This window comes from Scyliorhinus torazame, chromosome 8, assembly GCF_047496885.1.
Source record: "Scyliorhinus torazame isolate Kashiwa2021f chromosome 8, sScyTor2.1, whole genome shotgun sequence".
Taxonomy (NCBI): Eukaryota; Metazoa; Chordata; class Chondrichthyes; order Carcharhiniformes; family Scyliorhinidae; genus Scyliorhinus; species Scyliorhinus torazame.
Window position 1 is genome coordinate 243138109 of NC_092714.1, and position 22763 is coordinate 243160871.

The window sequence follows — 22763 nt, forward strand, 5'->3', positions numbered from 1 at the left end:
GACGACTCTATACCTGTAGTGTAAATGCATCCTTTCGATTTTTATTGAGTTAATCTATTTTCTGTTTCAAGCACTTGTTTTTAAATGGTGAGGCTTGGGGTTCCATTTTCTCATTGAGGATCAACAAATTATGATTGTTCTTGTTTTGGATTAAATTGACTTGATTTCTTTTAAAATTTTGCTGTCAGATGGAACATGAAGATGAGCCAAGACTTAGGCAAGAGGTAGTGTACGGACCACTGTGGATTGGTTTTTACTGCAGTTTATGTAAAACATTTTCATGCCTGTTTTAAAAATATTGCTCGAGTTAGAAGACAACTGGTTTCTATTTATTTTTTAATGGAGAGTCATTCATCAAACTAAATATAGCTATAACATCAGATAGATCCAACTCATATATCCTTCAAGATTTATCACCCACCCAATCCACAATATTTACTGCTCCCATTGAAATATTGAATTATGACTCAAAACTGGAGATTGATGGGATTTCAGAGATGAAAAGACTGAATGATATTTCTTGTTACCACACAGGAAAGTGGGTGATAATTTTCTGAATCATAATTTCTTCATTGTTGTCAGTACACCACCTGTAAGCTAACATACATTTCACGAGTGACTGAGGGACTGTTAAAATGCTATGGAGGCTTTGTCTGTGAAAAATAACTGATTCTTAACCATTGACCACATTTGATTAAATTGTTTGATCACCAAACACATTACATTGCAAACCAACATTCCTTACTTGCTTGCTTTATGCAACGTTTCTAGCCATTGATATATTTTGTGTTATTAATTTTTCATCTTGTGGGCTGTATTATAACATTAGAAACATATGATTTCCAAATAGATATAGTGTCACTTCCACTAGCTTCAGACAGTCGCTGTAGACTGTATAATATTCTTCCTTGTTTATTGAGGCAGGGTGGGAGGTATAAAGTGTGCAAAGTGCAGATGTTAATTTGACGTGATGGAAGTTTGTTTCACAGGAAGTGGGGAGGTTGGATCACATTATCAGTGGTGCCAGGGTGATGAGAATTAATGCTGAATGTGTAATATTTGACATAGAAATTGTTACTCTCCCCATTGGAGACGAAACTGGATATAGATGAGTTCTGCATTAAATGGAGCTTATTCCTTACATTTAAACTTAACAAGCTTGATAGCAAGGATGTACATAATCAGGTATTAACATCAAGGAGCCTGTCAAATAGAAAGGAAAGCAAATCATTTTTGACATAATACTTAAAATTCTCCAGTCCATCCACATGAATTGGAATGTCTCCAAAGCATCTTTTAATATTTTCTTTTTGCGGGGGGTGGGGGGGGGGAGTTGAAAAGTATATTTTGTAATTAAATCACATCACCTATATTTAAACTGAACTATGTTTTGTAATCGAATGAAATATTCGCTACAGGGAAAGAAAGCTGATCATCAGTTTAGTCACCTTCCTGAGGCCTTAAAGTAAATAAACAGGCATGTTCTGTCTGGAATTCTTATCTGTCCTGCTATTTTAGAAGAAATGTAAATCCAATTATTATTAAATGGTAAACACTTTCACTAAAATACTGGTGACATGTCGGGCAAATAGGTTAAGAAATAGACTCGGCGGTACATCTTTCCTCTGCTTTAAACATCCCTGATGAGCAATATGTCTGTTACTTCTAGTTTAACATTATCTTTCTTTTTCAAATTTGCTAAAGTTCCTGGACAAATCAGAAGATGTGTTATTGAAGCATCAAGCCAATATCAATGAACTAAAACGGACTTTACAGGAATCTACAAGTGTTAAATTAAGTCATGGTGACCGAGAAAAGAAATTAACCACTTCCCCATCTTCGTCAAAACCTAAAGACAAAGAGCAAGAGGAGTCTGAGAAGCTCAAAGAGGTGGGTTTGGTTTATAAACAAATTGTTGAAGTCATAGGTGTGCTAGACATGCCTACTTGGTTTTGGCTTTTGGTTATCCGTTTGTTTGTTACTCTGTTGGTGGCAGCTATTTTTCTAGTCTCTGTTCTACTATGACTAGGGTTGCTGTTAATTTAAATTGAATTATACCACAGTTAATTGCACGCAACTTAAACTTAGTACGATTCCGACCTTCTACTAGGTACAAAGAAAAGAGTGAGGACTGCAGTAGAGATCTTATTGAACATTCTCGGGTGACTAGTGTCATTCTAAAGCATTTGTGCATCTATTTATTTTTTTGATGCAGTGTGATATTCTGTGTACTTAACAAAGAATGCTGGACTGAATAAAGTGTACAATTTTTCAATTCTCTTGTGAAAGCTCACCGGGGTAGAATTTCCTGCTTATTCATTCATATCGTTCAGGTATTTTAACAATGGGCGGGATTCTCCCAACGGGCGGCTAAGTGCCAATGCCGGAGTAGAAACGGGAGTGTTTTACTCAGGCACCGGAGCCCGTTCCGGGCCCCCATTCTGCGGCCCACAGGGGGCTAGGACAGTGCTGGAGCGGCGTGAACCCGGCGCTGCGGGGTCCGCGCATGCGCAGTTGGGCTGGCGCCAACTAGCGCATGCGCAGTGGCCTTTTTCCCCCGCGCCGGCCCTGACGCCAATTGGCGCAGGGCTACAGGAGCCGGCGCGGAGGAAAGGACGCCGGGACGCAGAGAGGCTGGCCCGCCGATCGGTGGGCCCCGATCTGATTGTGGCCTCAACTCCACTTTCCCACCTAACCTCTTGTACGCTTTGACTGTTGTCATTCAAGAAGCTATTTAACTCCAGCCTTAAAAAAATTTACCATCTCTGGGGAAGAGAATTCCACACACTAATGATCCTCTGAGAGAGAAATATTCTCCGCTCATTCCCATCTTCAATGGGAGACCTTTTATTATTTAACTGTGTCTCCCTAGTTCCAGCCTCTCTTACAAGCGGGACCATTCTCCCGGCATCCATTCTGGTAAGTCCTCTCAGGATTTTTATGTTTCAGTAAGATCACCTCTCATTCATCTGAACTCCTTTGGATACAATCCCACCCTTTCCTCGTAAGATTACCCCTTCATCCCTGAAACCTGTTGAGTGAACCTACTCTGATTCTAATACCAGTATTTCCTTTCCCAAGAAAGGGCGGCACGCTGGCACAGCGGTTAGCACTGCTGCCTCACAGCTCCACATTCTGCCCAATAACCTTTCCTGGCTTCCACACAATCAGGAACTTTCCCTTTTGTTTTTCCCCCTCCTCCTTTTTGTGCCTCGGTACTCGCTTAAAATCTGTTACGCCTCTAACTTTTTCTAATTCTGACAGGAGCTCATCGACGTGAAATGTTAATTCTGATTCTGTTTCTCTCTCTCCCCTCTGATGCAGCCAGACTTGCTGATCATTTCCAGCAGTTTTTGTTTTTTAGTTGCATGTACCAGCATCCTCTGTATGTTAGCTCTCTAACTTTTGAAATAGATTGTACCATCTACTGTTGACTCAAGCTAACTGCTGCTTTTGATAATTTGTCAATGTTATGACTTTGGAATATCTAAAATTTGACCAAGCGGCGGACAGTCTTCTTACGAGGTAGAGGAAATTATTCCTTGCTATCTGTGCAGTGTAGATGACTCAAGTAAGTCAATGTTGGAGATCATTTTGAAATATTTCCTTTGTGCACCTTTCCTTTACCCATGCCTATGAGCCCTATGTGATATGTCCTCAGTGTTCTTTCCCTTGGCAACACTCAACTGTTTCATTCCTATAGCACCAGTGAATGAGAGAGTTGTTTTTATCTTTTGCCCATAATACTTGGTGCCTGTGCCAACTTTGGATAGGTTATAAACAACTCATCACCACTCATCAATCCAAAAGGGGCCAATTCTAATTTGTGTTGTCTCAACATCCTGGAGGTTATCATTGCCCCGAAACTGAACTGGACTAGCCATATAAGTACCTTGGCTACAAGAGCAGATCAAAGGCTGGAATTTTGCGGTGAGTAACCTACCTCCTGGGTCCTCAAGGCCTTTCCACAATCTCCAAGGCGCAAGTCAGGAGTGTGATGGAATACTGTCCACTTGCCTGGATGAGTGCAGCCCCAACAACACTCAAGAAGCTCGACACCATCCAGGGCTAAGCAGCCCGCTTGATTGTTTCCCCCTTACTTAAACAATCAAACCCTCCACTGATGAACAGTGGCAGCCATGTTTGCCATCTCCAAGATGCACTGCAGAAACTCACCAAGGTTCCTTAGGCAGTACCTTCCAAACCCATGGTCACTACCATCTAGGAGGTCAAGGGTGGCAGATACCTGGGAAAACCATCACCTGGAGGCTTCCCTCCCAAGTCACTCACTATCCTGACTTGGGAATATATCGTCGTTCCTTCACTGTCGCTGCGTCAAAATCCTGGAATTCCCTCCATAACAGCACTGGGATGTACCTACACCTCAGGGATGCAGCAGTTCAAGAAAGCAGCTCACCACCTCTACTAAGGACAACTAGGGATGGGTAATGAATGCTGGCTTAACCAGCAGTGCCCAAATCCCATAAATGAATAAACGATAATGGGATGGTAACAGCCTCAGAATGTGGCCAGTGACCTTACTGCCCTATTAACATGAATGAACAGCCAGCACCATTTAGAAAGGAGCCCACAGATAATTATCCAAATTTTTGTAGGAACTGGTCAGAACATGCACTCCAATCAATTTGGCAGCTGAAAACAGTCAAAGAGGCAAAGATTTTATTTATTTATTTTGAGAAAAAAATTAGAGTACCCAATTCATTTTTTCCAATTAAAGGGCAATTTAGCGTGACCAATCTACCTACCCTGCACACTGTTTGGGTTGTGGGGGTGAACCCCACGCAAACACAGAGAGAATGTGCAAACACCACACCGACAGTGACCCAGAGCCGGCATCGAACCTGGGACCTCGGCGCCGTGGGGCAGCAGTGCTAACCACCGAGCCACCGTGCTGCCCCAAAGAGGCAAATATGAGATCAGTACTTTTGAGGAGCCTGATGAAGTTACCTCCTCTTTCCACCCTCACCCACCCATCCAACGCCCCATCCCAGAACTTGTTGCTGGCTGAGGTGGCCTGTGAAGATAGTACCTCAAAATTGTCTTTGCCCCAAATATGCACTTTACTGATGAGTCGCCAAAAGATCAGAACCAACTCCCAAAAGGTGAAGCTTCATGAGAATTGCCCCTTGGTAGTTAGGAAATAACTAGCAACAAAAAAGGTAGGTTAATATCTTATTGTCTCCCCCAGTCTATCAATGGACCTATGCTGTACACACCAACTTTCCTTACTGGGATTGCTGATTTTAGAGTGAATTGAATCTCGCATTTGGGATTTCTGTCTAATTGTTCTGGAACAAAACAAAATAATCAACATTTTCCTGTTTTTGACCGAGTTGTGCTTTTTTAAAAGAAAAGCTCAAGGTTCCCAACCTCCTTAGCCATAAAAAATACTGCAGATAGACCTCGCTGGGCTACTAGATACAAGAGATCTAAAAATATGATGTAGGAGTCTTCGTTGATGGTTTGACTTACCTATGGCATCTGGAGGGATGCAAATTTGAGGAAGGAGCACATAAATCCTGTTACAATCTATCTTTGTACAACTTAATATGATTATGACACATGTATTCATAAATTTGGATGATGTCTGTTACAACATATTAAATATTGTCTGGTTATGGCAATTAAAGGTCTGATATTGGTAAAAGTGATGTGACAGTCACTGATCCATTTGATACTAGTGAATCATATGGATCCACCAAAATTCTTGAACTTGTGATTTGGAATACAAGTAAAGTGCGTGTCAGTGAACGATGTTTAACAGAACTGTGGCACTTATAACATTCCTCAAATGACCATACTGATTGAGGCTATGAGGTTGGGACCTTTCTTATCTTGCATTATTCTTGTTCATTGTTCTTATGTTGCGCCGTTGAGATATTTTGCATAAATTGCAATTTGCTAATAGATGATCTGTGTGTACAAACTGGTACAAATTCAGCAATGTTGATGGATAAACACCGAGGAAAAAAGCACAAGCAGCATGTGTTTTTATCTTTGTTTATAATGTGCCTTTTCTTTCAAGGCATCCTTCATTGGAATCATTCAGTTGAGTTGAACAATGAGGCTTCATTTTCGCCTTGCGGTTCTTCCTATAATGGCTTTGTTACATTGTTATTCAGATGTCCACAGCTTGGTGAAGGCCAAAACCGAACATTAACACTTAATATAATTAGACTGTAATTGTAGTTCTGACTTCCAGAAGTAGCTGTTAGATTAGAAGAGTGTTTAATAGCATCTTCCAATTTAATATTATGTAGTTTGTCACTGATGTTATCAAATTCTATAAACTACACGGCTAAATTAGTTTCCTCGGTTTTATTTGGATAACAGGACTAAATCCTATTCCTATACCCAACTGCATTACACTCACTTTTAATCTTATAAGAAACCATGCTGCTCTGGATGTTGCACGCAATCATTCGTAGAATTAAAGCCAATAGGGTACTGCAACAATGCCAGGATAATGCTTCTATAATGTTGACCAGAGAGATTTAATCACAGGTTTTGCTCACTTGAATCTGAAAAGTAAGCAGAAATGAATTGTGAAAGAATTAGCTGTGCTGTTCTGCAAGCAATAAATGTCATTAATAAAAGTAGCTGCATTGGAATGTATTGAATATGGAAAATATTTCAAAAGGAACTTCCACCTCATAACCAACGGATGGCAAGTTTTATGTGAGTGCTGTTTGTCAAGTTCCTGCATTAGTTATTTTCTATTTTCTATTATATTTAATATTTAATAACGTATTTCTGCTGGATCTGTATTTTTTGAAATGTATAATTTCTGATTGTGATAAAACTTCTGTGAGAATATTTGAGGTGTGGCTGACTGTTTTAGATGGCATGTGGTTTCTCTGTAAATGCTGTAATTTGGAAGTGGTAAAGAAGCTGGTTGTAAGACTCCTTCTACATTGCATTTCCTGCCATGCTGTGCGGCACTGTTGTGCAGATGGAAGCCAGTCTGGTTTCAAGGAGATCTGTGAGGTTTAGAGCAGGGCTGAGTTAGAATTTTTGGAGAACTATTTTGGGAATGTGTTTATCTGATTGCTGTGGTTCTCGTTAAAGAATGAAGGGTCTGCTGGGAGCTATAGGCAGTTTGAGGAGAAGGCAGGTGTTAATTAAACATGTACTCGTCACTTGCTTTGAGCTTTCAGCAGTGAATATTATTAGGTTTGAAATCCAACCCTGCTCACCCCCATGAAGATACTTAATAGTATGAGGATAGTTGCCATAAATCACTTTAATGAGTTACTGCATAACCATTCAAACTTACAGGAAATAAAAACCCGTTTTCTCAATAAAATCACATTTCAAGTTGAATAAAAGCAATCATCCGATTGGAAGAAATGGTGCTAATTAACTCTGCAGCTTCTAAATTTCAACAATTTCATAAAATTGTTGCTTATTATACTTTTTGAGTATATAGTATTTGACGTCATATTCTAATCTTAAAAACCTGATGACTTTACCAAGCATCTTTAGTCTAAAATATAAAGCACAAGAAAGAAGCTAATACATTTGTTATTTGTCTGCTATGCAATATGTTCTGGTATATCAGCTAATTAACCTTTCTAACAGTCTGCGAGGGCTGAAGAGGAGGCGAAGGAAGAGCCTGCTTCTCAAGTGGGTGCCATTGCCTTATCTCTGGAAGCTTCAGCAAAGACAAGTCTTGCATCTTCCCCTGAGGTTGACATTTTCAGTTTTATATTTGATAAAATTGAATTGTAGTTTAAATGAGCACAAATAAACTGATGATAACAAGTAGTAGTTTTAAATGGCATAACTGGCATCAATGTTATGAAATTATTATTTTTTAGCCAGTTTGCTAATATTTTCCAAAATAAATGTTTATTAAGAGGAAATATGAAGCAGATAGTTAAACATAAAGGTTTAAATATAGTGTACAAAATGTTTGCTATTGTCATATTTGTTAGTAATCAACCCATTTATGGAGCTCATTTATTTAGTCGCCTAGAATTATTATGTGTTTAAAGACTATAAATCATATGACTTTGTGTCCACATTTTAACTATAACTTTCCATATAGTCACTAAAATGTATGTTGAGAGAGTTTTAGCTTGATCTTTTTATAACAATTCTTTATTATAAAGCAATCTAGAAAAGTGAAATGCATGTCTGCTGCTATATGATTGTTCATGGAAATACTCTGATGTTGACAAGTTTCTATATTTGAAATGTAGGGCTCTGAGGAATGGGTTATAATAGAAAGACGAGCTTCTAGGCTAGAAGAACTATTTGTAGTTGAAAAGAAAAGTGACAGAAATGAATCCGAAGAAGAAGATTCAGTTGAGGCGATATCACTTGTTTGTGACCAAAAGCAAATTGTATTAGAACTATCGTCTCCTGAAATGGAGCTTATAAAAGAAGCGTTACACAAAGATGAGTCATGCGCAGAAAATCTTCCAGTGACTGAAGAGATCAGTGTCGTGTCGACTGTTCAAAAAGAAGATCCTTCGAAAACTGATAATTCAGAGGAAAAGACTCTGACAGTAACAACTCTATTGAACAGCACAGAGTTGCTGAAGTCAGGTGACCAAAGAACCCCGGAGATACAAACACACTCGGCTAAACCTGACGAACTCCAACCCGAGAAGCTTTTGGATAAAGAGCATGTAATCGCTGAAAATAAAAAGCTTGCTGATGAAGATTCAGTGATGTTAACAGATTCATTCGAACAAACTTCAATAAACACTAGGAAAGAACTTTCTACATCTGAAGGAAATTTGGACTCTGCAAAACCAGATTCTCAAGCATCTGAAGAGGCAGAGTTTGCATTGCATTTGCAAGAGGCCAACAGGGATGAATCCAAGCTAATTTCCTCTGGGAATGATGAAACAAAGTCCAAGGAGCATAAAAATGACTCCAAGTCAGACAATTCTGAAGAATCTAAATCGGGTTCTCCAACAGCTGACCAAAAGAGAGGTCCAGACCCTTGGGTAGACGGGAAAAAAGGAATGACAGATTCCCAAACATATGACCAAGAGGAGGACAAAAAAATCCAGGCAACTTCCCAAATGACTGACCAAGAGATTATTCCAATTCACTTTGTGATTAACAAAGGCAAATCGCATTTGGATGAAGAGAATGAAAGTAAACTAAGTTTCTCAGAGAAACAGCTTGCCACAAAAGTAGCTGGTCAAGAGGAGTCAAAGTCTATTTTTGAAGTGGATGGGTATGAATCTAAATGTATCCTCCCAGTGATTGAAAAGGAATCAAAGACAACACTGACTGAACAAGAGTCAAGGACATTCTCAGGGAAAGAGTCCAAAGAATGCACCCTATCAATTGATAGAGGAATTTCCAAATTGGGTTCTACGTGCGAGGGTGAAACACCAAAGCCAGAAGAGAATAGAAAAGAGCCAAAGCCATGTACAACAGAAGAGGTTGAGAAAGAATCAACGCCATGTACAACAGAAGATGAAAAAGGGCCAAAGCCATGTACAGTAGAGGATGGAAAAGAGCCAATGCCATGTACAATAGAGGACAGAAAAGAGCCAACGCCATGTACAGTAGACGACGGAAAAGAGCCAACGCCATGTACAATAGAGGATGGAAAAGAGCCAACGCCATGTACAGTAGAGGATGGAAAAGCGCCAACGCCATGTACAGTAGAGGATGGAAAAGAGCCAACGCCATGTACAGTAGTGGACGGAAAACAGCCAACGCCATGTACAGTAGTGGACGGAAAAGCGCCAACGCCATGTACAGTAGAGGATGGAAAAGAGCCAACGCCATGTACAGTAGACGGAAAAGAGCCAATGCCATGTACACTAGTGGACGGAAAAGCGCCAACGCCATGTACAGTAGAGGATGGAAAAGAGCCAACGCCATGTACAGTAGACGGAAAAGAGCCAATGCCATGTACAGTAGTGGACGGAAAAGAGCCAACGCCATGTACAGTAGAGGATGGAAAAGAGCCAACGCCATGTACAGTAGACGGAAAAGAGCCAATGCCATGTACAGTAGTGGACGGAAAAGAGCCAACGCCATGTACAGTAGAGGACGGAAAAGAGCCAACGCCATGTACAGTAGAGGATGGAAAAGAGCCAATGCCATGTACAGTAGAGGATGGAAAAGAGCCAACGCCATGTACAGTAGAGGACGGAAAAGAGCCGCCAACACCATGTACAGCAGAAGATAGCGGAAAGTCCATATCCTTTTTACCAAAAGATGATACAATGCTCAAACCAGTTCTCCAGAGTGATATCAATAGCTCTGTTAAATCTATAACTCAAGAAAGTGAAAGGAAAGAATCTAAAGATTGTTTCCTCGGGACAGTGAGAGATGAATCTGAAATACCTGTACCTTATTCCACAGACGTGTCGTCTGACTTGGACTGCTCAAGATCCAAGAGCTTGCCAGAAGTTGATAGCTTTGTTTCCACTGAACTGTCGTTAGATACAAACCAAGATCAAACTGATCAATTATTTTCTGTGAATGATAAAATGGATTCCAGGTCTGAATCTCAAATGGAATTTTCTGAAGGAAAATCATCTGAACCAAATTCACCTGACCTTGAGTTGACAGACCAGGATGTAGTTCTTAAAGCAACATTTTCCAACGTTGATGAATTGTCTAAACTACAACCATCAACAATGGTTATGCATTCATCAAAATCTCGAGATGAAGAGCCTACATCCATTAAGCGCACAGACGTTGAGTACATGAGAATCACAAAGGGATTTCCTGAAGAGGTGTCAAAAGTAGATCCTTTAAAACACTCCTTTCAACCTGGAAAAGAGAGCTCAACAGTTAAGCATGGGAGAGAATTTCCAAATCCATCAGAGGAAGTGACAGAAATTTACTCTTCAACCAAGCCGAAAGAGAGATATGCAGAAGTATATGATATGGGGTCAGCTACCCTGAAGGATAAAATATCCTATTTTGAATTGAAATTGGGCGAAAATACTTACTCAAAAAAGCCAGTTAAAGTGCTGGATCATGCTGCACAGATTTCTGAAGTTGGATCACCCGATTCAGGCTGTGAAGTGGAATTGACAGAAGCAGTGGTAACTCTTGATGTGAATTGTCGCAAGGAAACATTGTTCCAGCATGTTTTGTCAAATGGCATTTTACATCATAAAGTCTACATAGCTTGAATTGAGCTTATTTATAAACTACCACTTTATGTTTTAGTCATGTATATTGCTAAATGCAGAGCATTGTATTCAACCTGTTAATTTGCTTCCTTTTTTTATTTAAGACCATTTGGACTTTTGCAACTGCAAAGGTTAATCGACCTAGTCAAATTGGCCTTTGAGAGCAATGAGAACGGTCTGTTGGGGCAACTGTTGAAGTGCCTGCACTAAAAAAAAATTATGCTTTTTCCATATTGCTAGCAGGTTGCATCTTGATGATTGTGATTTCCCCGTTGCTTAGTTTATTTTCTTTCTCTTCACTGTTCTGCTGTTTCCTTTTGAGCATACTAATGCCTGTCAAAACAATTATTTGTGGCTGATTTCCTGCTATTGCTGTGGTGCTGGCTCCCAAACTGTTTGCTGCTGTGCCATTTAACAGTGAAGGCTCTGCTTTCTGAATTCTCCCATTCAGTTTCTGACTAATGCTTTTGTCTGTTTAGACTAAACCTGCTGCTCTTGACTGTGCCTTGGAAGACAGGGAAGTAAAACCTTCAGAGGAAGCTTCAAAATCTCCAGGGAAATCACCAGTAAGAGGGGAAACGTTAGACGGTCCTGATTCTTCAGTAAATATCGCACAGGTGTTTAAATCTTGCTAAACTTCACTTTTATATATTATTTAAAGGTCCACCTACACACCATACGAATGAAGTATTTTTTGCATCTTGCTACCGGCATTGCAAACTTTCTTTTGTGTTTTCTGTTAATTTCCTGTTCAATTTATTCAGAGCTTGAGGTTGTCCTATTGTAATTAAATGTGCCTGTTAAATCAAAGTGTAACTTAGATTTTCACAAATATGCCATTCCACCTCTCACAAAAGGCAGAACAATTGCACTGTTATTTGATGGACAATCTTTTCATTTTACAGGAGGCGTTATCTCCACATAAACTACATGATGAAGAATCTGGCAAATCCCAGGTTGCTGATTTTAATTAATTAACAAACTGTTTAGATCTTAATTCACCTGTTTTCTTCATAATACCCATGTGTCACTTCAAGTGTTTGTCCAAGGTCATGTTTTGATTATTTTTGATCATCCTCCCAAGTTCCTCTAGTTTGAATATTTACATTTTATCCGTTGATCCATACCATTCACATTCCAACCAGTGTTATTTTTCAATCCTTATTGTCTTGACGATTCTTTCCTGCTCAGAGCACTGAAACAAAGCAGGAACCACAAAAGAGGTCTATGGTGACCAAGCAAGAATCTGAAGAAGTCATGGAGCAGATGCAAGAGATTGTGACCCAGCCGTTGGTGACAAAGGAGACCGGTGTGGATGTTGAGCACAAATATTCAAGCATCCCTACAAATTCCTTGGAATCTATTGAAGTCAAGAAAGAATTTACAGTGCCAGGTAAAGTCGACGAAGTTGACGGAATATTAGAAGTGAAGAAGTTATCACCGCAAACCAAGATGGCTAAACGCGAAAGAACAGAGAGTGCCACCTCTGAATCGAGTGTCAATAATCTGCCTGCTAAAAGTACTGAAAGACAACCAGCTCAAGAGAACGGGAAGGACCAACATAAGAGCATTGACCACAAATTTGAAGACTCTGAAGAAAAACCTCAACAGGAGGTAACCTAACACCTTTTAGGAAACCGAGTGCATGTCCCCACATTTCACCTTTCAGTGTGTGTGTAAACCTGTAACCATCTCACCGAACTGCTTGATTCCCTGAAGTGAACCATAGAAGATTTACTAAAGCATATCGTTTGGAAATAATACATTTCTATTAATTTTTAAACTATTTTCTGGGATAAGTTGGCCAGCATCTGCGAAGCAAAGGGCAGGTTAACATTTTGGGTATCCTGAAATGTTCTAACCTGTTTTTTGTCTTTTAGGATACTGACTGACCTGTATTATATTTGTAACAGACTTTATTTTATATCTCAGATTCTAGTTTTTAATGAGGTAAATGCTTTAGTATAACTTGTGAATGTGTTATAAAGCAATGTTTGTTTGTTCTAACAGAATGTAATAATACACTAACTATATAGTCTATATTAGAGCATGCGCCTGTTAACACAAATGTTTGTATTAAAGAAACTAATGACATCTGATCCTCTCTAAACTTCAATATTTGCACAATGGACATCTTGAATAAAAGCAACACTTTGCTTACAATAGCACTGTTTCTGTTATAGGAGATGAATACTTCCATTTGGATCTGAAGAATGTTTATTTTTAGTGTTTTCCTCAACAATTTTGATTTTTCTTAAGTATAGTTTTGCTTTTATTAGATATATTTTTGGAAAGCCTTACTATTTGGAGAGTCAATTCAGAATACCAGTTTTGGTGCTGCTAGGCACAACAAGTTGAAAAGATTTGACTCCAGTTGGTCAGGACATTAGTAACAGTATATAGAACATGTAACTCCTTTAAGAGATTGCTGTTATATTATTTGTTGCTATGTATTTGCTGTGCATTATTGTCACGCAACCACCCCACCCTGGAAAAGATTTTAGAGGAGGCAACCAATTAAGTGGCTAACGCAGGGAGCCTTGTCTAATTCAGGGAGCAGGCTCCCAAGATTTGGGGACCAATTGGATAGCTGCCAGAGGTGGGCTCTGCTGACACAGGTTGAGAAAACAGAAGGTTCCGAAAGATGGAGACAACCTCTTCAAAACGTTAAAGTAAAAAGTGGCCACCTGGGCAGACCGCCATTGTGCAATTGTGTAGGGTGATTAACATTAATGATCGAGTTCAGACCCATGCTGTACTGCTGGGAGTCCGCTTCCATTCATTGGCTGGGTTTCAACCTGAGTGGAGGCCGTATATGCTGGCTGGAAAATTCAAGTCAATATTGGGAGAGGAGGCTTAAATGGCACTTTAATTGGCTTAAATGGTTGTCCCCTGCTTGAGGGGGGGTAGCTGTCAACTGCTCTATTCCACATGTTCTTCCCCCCGCTCTGCACAAAACAGTCTCGTGCAAAATGGTCAAGTGGCAGAAAGATGTTGGAAAACTGGCATGCTGCCATCCGATGGCAACTTTCCATCCCAGCCATCTCCACAACCTATCAAGGCCATCTCCGTAGCCCAATGAAAATTCACCCCGTAGTCTTCCAAAGACATTGGCCCTGAAATCATGCAGAGGAATATAAAGATAAAAATACTTGTTGCTTAATTTCAAATCCCTTTCTTTGGGAAATCAACATGCGTAGCAAGCGGGCTTTATCTGCATAAAAGGAGAGAAAAGGAATTGGGAACTTGTATCACTGGTTAATTTCAGGACCTTTTATATTTACTTCTGTTTAAACTTGCATACAAAGGAAATAATTGCATGGTTAAAAATTATATATTTCAGTTATAATGGACTTTTTAACTGGGGAATATGGATGACTTAATACATCTCAGATTAGTTTCAGGTCCGACAAGTAAGTAATGGAGAAATCTTTTCTCAGGTGCTGATAACAGTCTGGGTAAATCGAGTCTCGAGGACGATAGACAATTACTTTTTTAAAATGTGGGTATTCTTTTTATTTTGCAGGACATTGTAAAACCAAAAGCGGGACTGCCAAGTGATGGACCTACTGTAAAGACAGAAGCTTCCTCCAAAGAAACATCCTCACCATTTGAAACAAAAGCAAGCACCAAAACAACCCAGGTATTTGGGCTCTAATTTCCTAACATGGGTCAGACAGTGGTCTTTGTAGGTGTGGCAGATTGTGGTGGAAGAATGTTTTAAAAAGTAAAATTTAATACCTTGTATTTGAACTTTTATGCAGGGTCATAATATGAACGGTTGTAAACCAGTATACACACGCCCATTTTCCCCTCTTTTATAGTTTTGGGTTATGCCGGTGTGTTCTAAACCACAGTCAAAACCAGCTGTGAGTCCGAGCATACTGCCCAACAAAGCCTCGGGCACTCAATTCTATTTCTTGTTGTATTTCATAACTGCTGGTTTGCCCTGTTTGAATTTCTTCTTTGGAAAATCTTAGTTTTGCCATATTAATGGATATATCCTCAATCTAAAAACCTATACTGGTGAATAGTTTAAGATGCTTGCAAATTGACCATTTAAACGCTTGTGGGTAAAATCGATCTTCGGCAGTAGCACAGAACAAATGTTAAAACACCAATCACTTCTTATTATATGCGCTGTTGTAAAGTGTTAGGCATAGTTCGGATGGTCATAGTAAGGCATTTGTAGCCTTATGTAATATTTATTATCTGTGAGAAACCATATGCATAAGTATAGTAACCGTCTACGTTCAGAGCTATCTCCATGCCTGTTTCTACACACTGCTTTGTCCAGTGCTACACTGACCGCTAGGTGCAGGTCATGTGTTCTCTTACAACACTGTGTGGATGATACTGTACATAGTTCCACATTAGTCCTTTTATGTGCCAGGCCCTTATACCTCCCCTCAAGTCTTTATCCAATGTATTTGCAAGTTTTTCCAGTTTACGCCATGTATTCACATCATTACTACTATTACATCTTCCCCCAGTGTCTGAGTTCAAAGTTTCAGGTAGTCTGGAGGCTTTATAACCCTTCCATATCTTGTTCTCACTATTGTCGGAGGAATGGGAGCTACTGTTGCTGCAGATAATATTTGTTGAATGGCGAAATGTCCTGGGATCTGGGTATCTTTTCATCCTCCTTTTCAATTTGTTGGCATTGAACCACCCTTTGGCAAATCCCCAGTTGTAGTCGTGGATGGTGGTTGGTTTATCCTGCTCTTTAGGGGATGGACAACTTCAGGCTCATTTCCAATTTCTTCTCCTCTTCCTCTGTGCGGCCCGCCGTGATGCACGCTGGGATGGAAGGTGGATCTTCCTGTTGTGAGGGTGTGACTTGATAGTAAGCTCAACTTTGTGTTCGGCTGTGTGGTGTGCTGTCATCAATGGATGGTTGCTGCTCGGTTTCTGGCACTGTCATGCTGGCTGAGAATTGCAACATCTGCTTTGTGGTCTCCCAGTTTATCTCTGCATAGCTCCCAAACTGTCCTATTTGGTTACATTGAAAACACTGGGGTGAAATCGCTGGATGTTAATCACATGTGTGGCATCAGAACCAGAGGTTGAGGCTCTTCTCGTTGCTGGTTCCACTCTTGACTGTCACGGTAACAATCTGACTATAGTTGGGTCATCTGACCAAGAAGGAACTTCTGGAATCTGTAGCGCAAATGGACAAACAGAGAAAGGAGACAATTCATCGCTAAAGTTCCAGCTGAGAGAATCTTTCTTGTTTGAGCTCTCGGGAACTTGCAGTTCTGTATCATTTATGACGATGTTTATCTTGACATCTTGAGCTGTCTTGAGGAGATTCAGGGCTACTCAGTCACTTATGCTCAAGAGAGAAAAAGACTGGTTACAGATGACACACATCAGCTGGAAGATTTGTTTGCCACCATACCTTAGTGGTTCCAGAGTCACATCTATGACCGGAAGTCCGATTTCTCTGGGCCTATAGAGTGATTATCATCATAGAATTTACAGTGCAGAAGGAGGCCATTCGGCCCATCGAGTCTGCACCGACTCTTGGAAAGAGCACCAAGGCCAACACCTCCACCCTATCCCCATAGCCCAGTAACCCCACCCAACACTAAGGGCAATTTTGGACAAGAAGGGCAATTTATCATGGAGTGACTGTTGCTCATAACCAGAGGTGTCTTGGCCACTATTCTTTGTTCGTTGGGACCGTAGCACTGGCTCCCGTGTCCAATTTAAATTTGTGAGATGACCATTAACCATGGTATGAAAATCCAGGATCTTTGCCCTTACCTAGGAAGCATGGTGGTGTGTCCTCTTGGTGTGTTGTCTCAACCTCATATATCCTCTTGGGATCTTCTGTGAATTTAGATTTTTTTTTTTTGGCATTGCATAGCTCCCAAACTGTCCTATTTGGTTACATTGAAAACATTGGGGTGAAATTGCTGGATGTTAATCACATGTGTGGCAATGTTTTGCTCCACAGTGCTGGCATGGTTGCTCTGCTGGTCAGTTCACGTCTTGCTTCCTTTGGCCTGGAGTGTCCCTGTTTCTGTGCTGTTCCACTAACCAGACAGTGAAGTTTACTCTGTACCACGGTTTGCTTTCTGCTTTGAATATGAATCTGTGTCGCAAACAGATTTCAGGATTGCCAGACAACTGGACGGCCTTCTGAAGGGTTCGATCTCCCTTCACTGAAACATGTCTGAGAATGCATCGTCTGCCAACCCTACGGTGAGCTCCAGCAGCCCTGTTCACCGCGGGCACCAATCCCGTTATGGCCGCCAAATTTTGCGAGCGGGCCAAATACGGGGTTTGCGCTGGCAAGATCACGGTTTGAGATCTACCCTGCCTCCCACCGGTGATCAGGGCATAAACCTGACTTTCATGAATTTGAATACATTTAAATCTAATTACAGGGCTTCTGGCCGTAGAGTCCGCCCACAACATATACTTTCGCCTACTCTGGTGGTGTGACATCATGCTGGCTTGAATCACTACTGGTTTTCAAAAGCCAAAGCTGGAGGCTCGGAGGTGCCTGGAGACGCTCGGTTTGAGGGACAAGGCTGGGCATTGCACCCTGGCAGTACTAAATGGGCACATGAATGGGCAGAGACTGGCAGGGGTGGTAACCTTCTTCCATTGGGGGGGGTGTCCTATTGTGTGGGGTTAGAGGTGAGAGCCCCGATGCCTGCATGGGATTGGGGGGTTCCACAATGCTTGAGGGGTGGGGTGGGTGGGGGGTACCCCAGTCTTTGGGGCGGGGTGGGTCCCAACCTCTGTAGGGGTGGGGTGGAGGGTCTTTACATGTATGTTTTTGGAAGGGCGCCCAAATCTCGGCTTTGCTGGAGTCTTTAGGCCCCCCCTCCCCGTACCCCCGCCTGCTGGCTGTGTCATCCTTGCCAGCTCTTTGAATTTGCACAGTGTGCTGTTTAATGAGGTGAGAAAAGGTGCATGTGAAGTCAGCGAGTTTCACATCGCTGTTCTCACCTAATCCAGCACCCTGTGCAATTTTGGGAAAACACTGCCTTACAACTATTCTATCCGTGATTAGCTCAGATTTCAGGTCACTGTAATCACAGCATTCAGCCATTCTGTACAGCTCGTTAATGAACGAGTCGACAGGTGTGCCTGGGTGTTGGACACTTTTATTAAATTTAGCCCTTTCAAGGGAATTTAGCCCTTTCTGATGTTACAGCAAGCATTGAATTATTTTAAAACTTCATCAAATTTTACAGATGATTGGTTGATTCCTTTCTCAAGCAATTATATCATCTGCCTTCAGGCCTGCCAAATAAAATAATTGATGGAATTCTCTCACGCCCCAATGGTGGGGGTGGGGATGGGGGGTGATAGAATTCAGCAAAAATTGGTTTCACGTTGGTGTAAAATGGCAGCAGGATCTTCCGCTGTACCTGTCATGGCAGGTCGCACTTCCCACCAGACGCCAGCATGAAATTGATTTCCCACTAATGGGATGGAGATGAAAGCCCCACCAGAATCTGCAAGCCCCATCTCCGTGCCTGGTCGTCTGCAACAATAGCATCTTGTCCAACATGTCAGCACAGACCTTAATAAGGCCTTGGGTGGCTCACCAGGGATGCAGTGTAAGATGGAGGTCTCCAGCAACCGAACCTGGAATACCACATGGACCTTCACCTACGTGGACCTTCTCTGTGCGTCCAGGTTGCTCTTGGCACAGCAACTTTGTCCAGGAATCGGATCTTACTTCTGACACTTTGTCCAGGTATTGGATCCTCGGCTGCGGGTGGAAGGCTGCAACAGGAGGTACTGTTGGGCAGCAAGGGTCTGTTGAGTGGGGTGCAAAGGAAAAGTAGGAGAGGAACGAAGAGGTCATGCTAGAGGGGCCTGAGGGGGTTGGGAGAAGATGAAATCAGAGGGGTTCTCAATGGACCAGCTGGAACAGTCATTCGGCAGGCTCCGGCAGTAATGGCGTTCCCCATCTCGGCACTTAAATGTTTTCAACAAGGACTGCCTGGTTGAATAATTAGAGCAGGCTTGTCCAACCTTTTCATCAGGGGAGCGATGTATCACGATAGGGAGATATTAGAAATATGGGTTCAGAAATGGGTTCAAAAAATGAAACAGACAATTTAAAGGTTTAAGCAGAATGGAAAGCTGCTAGCAGCAAAGCAAAGGGATACACCCATAACTAGCTGATTCACAGGCTCCCATTCGAACCTAACCTCGATAGGGAATGCATAATATGATTCAGCAAAGACGCAATATATTTCAGGACCGGACATCCTCCCATTAACAGAGTCTGAGGGCCTAATGGTCTAGTAATGGAAATTTAGTTGCATATGAATGGCCTAACTCCGGCCTTTTGTGTAAACGGGAATGGGCTATCAGCCAAATAATGGGAATGGATTCAGGTTTGACCACCTTCAAGGTGGGGTCAGAAACAGGTTGCCTTTCGGATAGGCTTTTCATCCTCTCCCATCCTGCTTTGTGGATAGGTTTTTGGGGAGAGAGGAGGAGGAAAATATTTAAATACTGTGGCTACAAGAGCAGGTCAGAGGCTAGGAATCCCGCAGCGAGTAACTCATCTCTTGACTCCCCAAAACCTGTCCACCATCTACAAGCCACAAGTTAGGAATGTGATGGAATACTACTCCCCACTTGCCTGGATTAGTGTAGCTCCAATGATATTCTCAGAAGCTCGACACCACCAGCCCGCTTGATTGGCACCCCTTCCACAAACATTCACTCCCTCCACCACTGACATACAATGGCAGCAATGTGTACAATCTACAAGATGCACTGCAGGAGCTCATCAAGGCTCCATAGGCAGCAACGTCCAAGCCAATGACCCCTACCACCTAGAAGGACAAAGGCAGCAGATACTTGAGAACACCACCACCTGGAAGTTCCCCTCAAAGTCACTCACCATCCTGAGTTGGAAATATATTGCCGTTCCTTCACTGTCGACCTCACCGGCCTTTGCGGATCTCCCTGGTTTCCACCGTGCCACCCTAACAGTTAATTTTTAATTCCCCCCCCCCCCATCTTGTTCGGAACGAGCTCAGCTGCCACGCGTTCAGGCACCAGCTTCGAAATCTGGTACTCCGACTGCGATTTAAATGGCAATTTCTGACCCCTGCAATATATAACTTATTTCAGCCTTATGTTGTCCAGGAATTCATTTTTAGCTCACCCCTGCTAGGTTTGCTGACTCTGTACACTCTGGGTATTAAAACTGGACTTACAGGGAATTCAATAGATTAATCTGCGGCAGTGAGAAATTTAATTTCTGCCTTCAGCTTCCAAGCCTTTCTTAGGAGCTTTTTCTGGTGATTTCTTTCTACCTCTTTGGGTCTTGAGATCAGAATGTTGTTTCAATTTTTTCCTTCCGTTTTCCAGGATTTTAATTTTCTTCTGCAACCCCTGCAAGATTTTGAGTTCCATTCACTGCCACCATGTTGTATGGTGTTGGTTGTTGTTCAATAGGTCTCATTACGGTATTTGTATTCTTGGGTAGTTCAAGATTAATTCATTATTAACTACTGGAAGCTATATACATAGGTACAATAAAGGTCTCCGCTCAGAGCTGTCTCCATGCTTCTACGCATTGCTCTGTACGTCCAGGTGTGGGTCATGTGTTCTCTTGCATTGGTGTGTGGGCAGTACCGTACTCAGCCCCATATTAATCCTTTTTATGTGCCAGACCCTTGTACCACATTCCCCGTCTGCTATTCAGTTCCATTTACTTCAAATTGACTCAAACGCACAATCTAGGCTAACACTTTTGCCAGGTACCATTTATCATCTCAGTGTCATGGAAGATCCCATGGCACTAGATCAAGAAGGTCACTGGTGTTCTCCTCGTGTCCTGGCCAATATTTATCCCACACTCAGCATCACTTTTTTTAAAAAAAACAAGCAATCATTATCTCATTTCTGCCTGTGAGGCCCTGCTGTGCACTAATTGGCTGCAACATTTGCTTACATTGCAACAGTGGCTGTACTTCAGAACTGAAGGGTGGGAAATGCTTTGCGAGATCGGGTTCAGCAAGGTAGCACAGACATGCTTAAGAGGCCCGTGTCTAGAATGTCATATTATTAATGTAACATCGTACAAATTACTCAAAATTTGAAAATAAATCTGGGGTATGTAGCAATAGAACAAACATGGATTTGAATACTAAGCTCAGTATACTTCTGTCAAATGAGAAAAATTTTTTTTAGAATTGCTCCACTTAATTATTTATTTATCTTGGGTACGTTTTAGGCCCATATTTACTAGATTTGTTTATATACTTTTCATGGGCACCCCAGCACATAATCACATAATTTGCAAGCTCAATCAGGTAAATTTGTTGATTCATGCACTCAGAGCGAGCACGAATGACAAGCTGGTGTCAGAGCATTTGAGCACAGCTTCCCGATGGGAGCGCAGAATCAATGAATTCATTCCGCAATTGCAGTAAGCTTAGACATTTGTGTTGCAAGGCCTGTTTAATATGAGTTGTGTTTTGTTTTGTTTCTTTTGCAGCTTACCAATAGTTCAGGTCTAACAAATGAAGCTGTGACAAGTTCTCAGAGTACCGTCTCAGAAACCGTGTCCACGTCATTTGTAAGTTGCTGAATGTTACATAAGCAATTTTCAAGATTCCGAGAATGCTATTTTTCCTTGGGGCTTGAGCTGTCTTTCGGAGCCTGACACCCCCTGTCAACTGTGCATGTTGTATTTGTTTTACAGGTTGATGGTGGCAGTGGAGCAAAAAATGTAACAGGCTCTCAGTCTGTTACTTCAGAAACCATATCTACATCAACCACAACTCACATCACCAAGGTAACAGTTCATGGCCAGCCATTTCCACTGAGAATAATGCGCCCAAGGCTACGCGGAAAAAACTGTTAGTTAAATTCCAGGAACAGTCAGATAAACATTAAAAATAGCTCTGAACTTTTAGTTCAATATTTCCTACCAAAAGTATTGACCTTGAGTATTCATTTTTAATCTTGCTTTATCAGCGAAGAGATTCACATTCATTCCCTGAGATTATGTTCCGAAAGTTTTGTTTGCCTTCCATGAACAAATATTTGAATTGTTAAAAGACCAGCCGAGGTAACTGCATAGTTGTAGTGTTTAGACCCTATGGTACAGTATTTGGGGCATTGGACCCACCGGGAAAACTCATAAAACCACATGAACGAGCTTGAAAGAAGCTCAAGAACAGCCAGGAATATTGGTCTACGCCCACGTCCTGCCAATAATGAGCAATAAAATTGCATTTACTTTTTTTGTAAACATGGGTTTCCAAGATTTTTACAGTATTGTCAGGGATCACAACTGCAACCAAACCTGTTTTCTGTGCCCTTGCTTATGACCTGAAAAACATGTAATTGTATGGAAAGTGAATAGAGCTGGTTGTGTCCCAAGCTGCTGGCATAACCAATATTTCACCGTGCGGTGCAGTGAAAACTAAAATCTGGGGCGCGATTCTCCGACCCCCCGCCGGGTCGGAGAATCGCCGGGGGCTGGCGTGAATTCCGTCCCCGCTGGTTGCCGAATTCTCCGGCACCGGATATTCGGCGGGGGCGGGAATCGCGCCGCGCCGGTTGGCGGGCCCACCCCCGCGATTCTCCGGCCTGGAGTGGGCCGAAGTCCCGCTGCTA

The 22763-nt window shown here is 41.7% G+C and overlaps 1 protein-coding gene across 7 annotated transcripts in view; it reads left to right on the forward strand.

Moving 5' to 3' along the window:
• LOC140428493 (uncharacterized) overlaps positions 1-22763 on the forward strand; it is a 367767-nt gene that overhangs the window by 335619 nt on the left and 9385 nt on the right. For 4 of the 7 annotated variants that reach the window (XM_072515034.1, XM_072515030.1, XM_072515032.1 and 1 more), the window contains 10 exons: positions 189-224; positions 1705-1890; positions 7603-7710; positions 8226-11054; positions 11624-11761; positions 12050-12100; positions 12336-12758; positions 14671-14787; positions 21637-21717; positions 21844-21936. In XM_072515034.1, coding sequence (XP_072371135.1) covers positions 189-224; positions 1705-1890; positions 7603-7710; positions 8226-11054; positions 11624-11761; positions 12050-12100; positions 12336-12758; positions 14671-14787; positions 21637-21717; positions 21844-21936 — 4062 coding nt within the window. The remainder of the gene's footprint in view (positions 1-188; positions 225-1704; positions 1891-7602; positions 7711-8225; positions 11055-11623; positions 11762-12049; positions 12101-12335; positions 12759-14670; positions 14788-21636; positions 21718-21843; positions 21937-22763) is intronic. The other 3 variants (XM_072515035.1, XM_072515033.1, XM_072515036.1) reach the window with 3 other exon arrangements.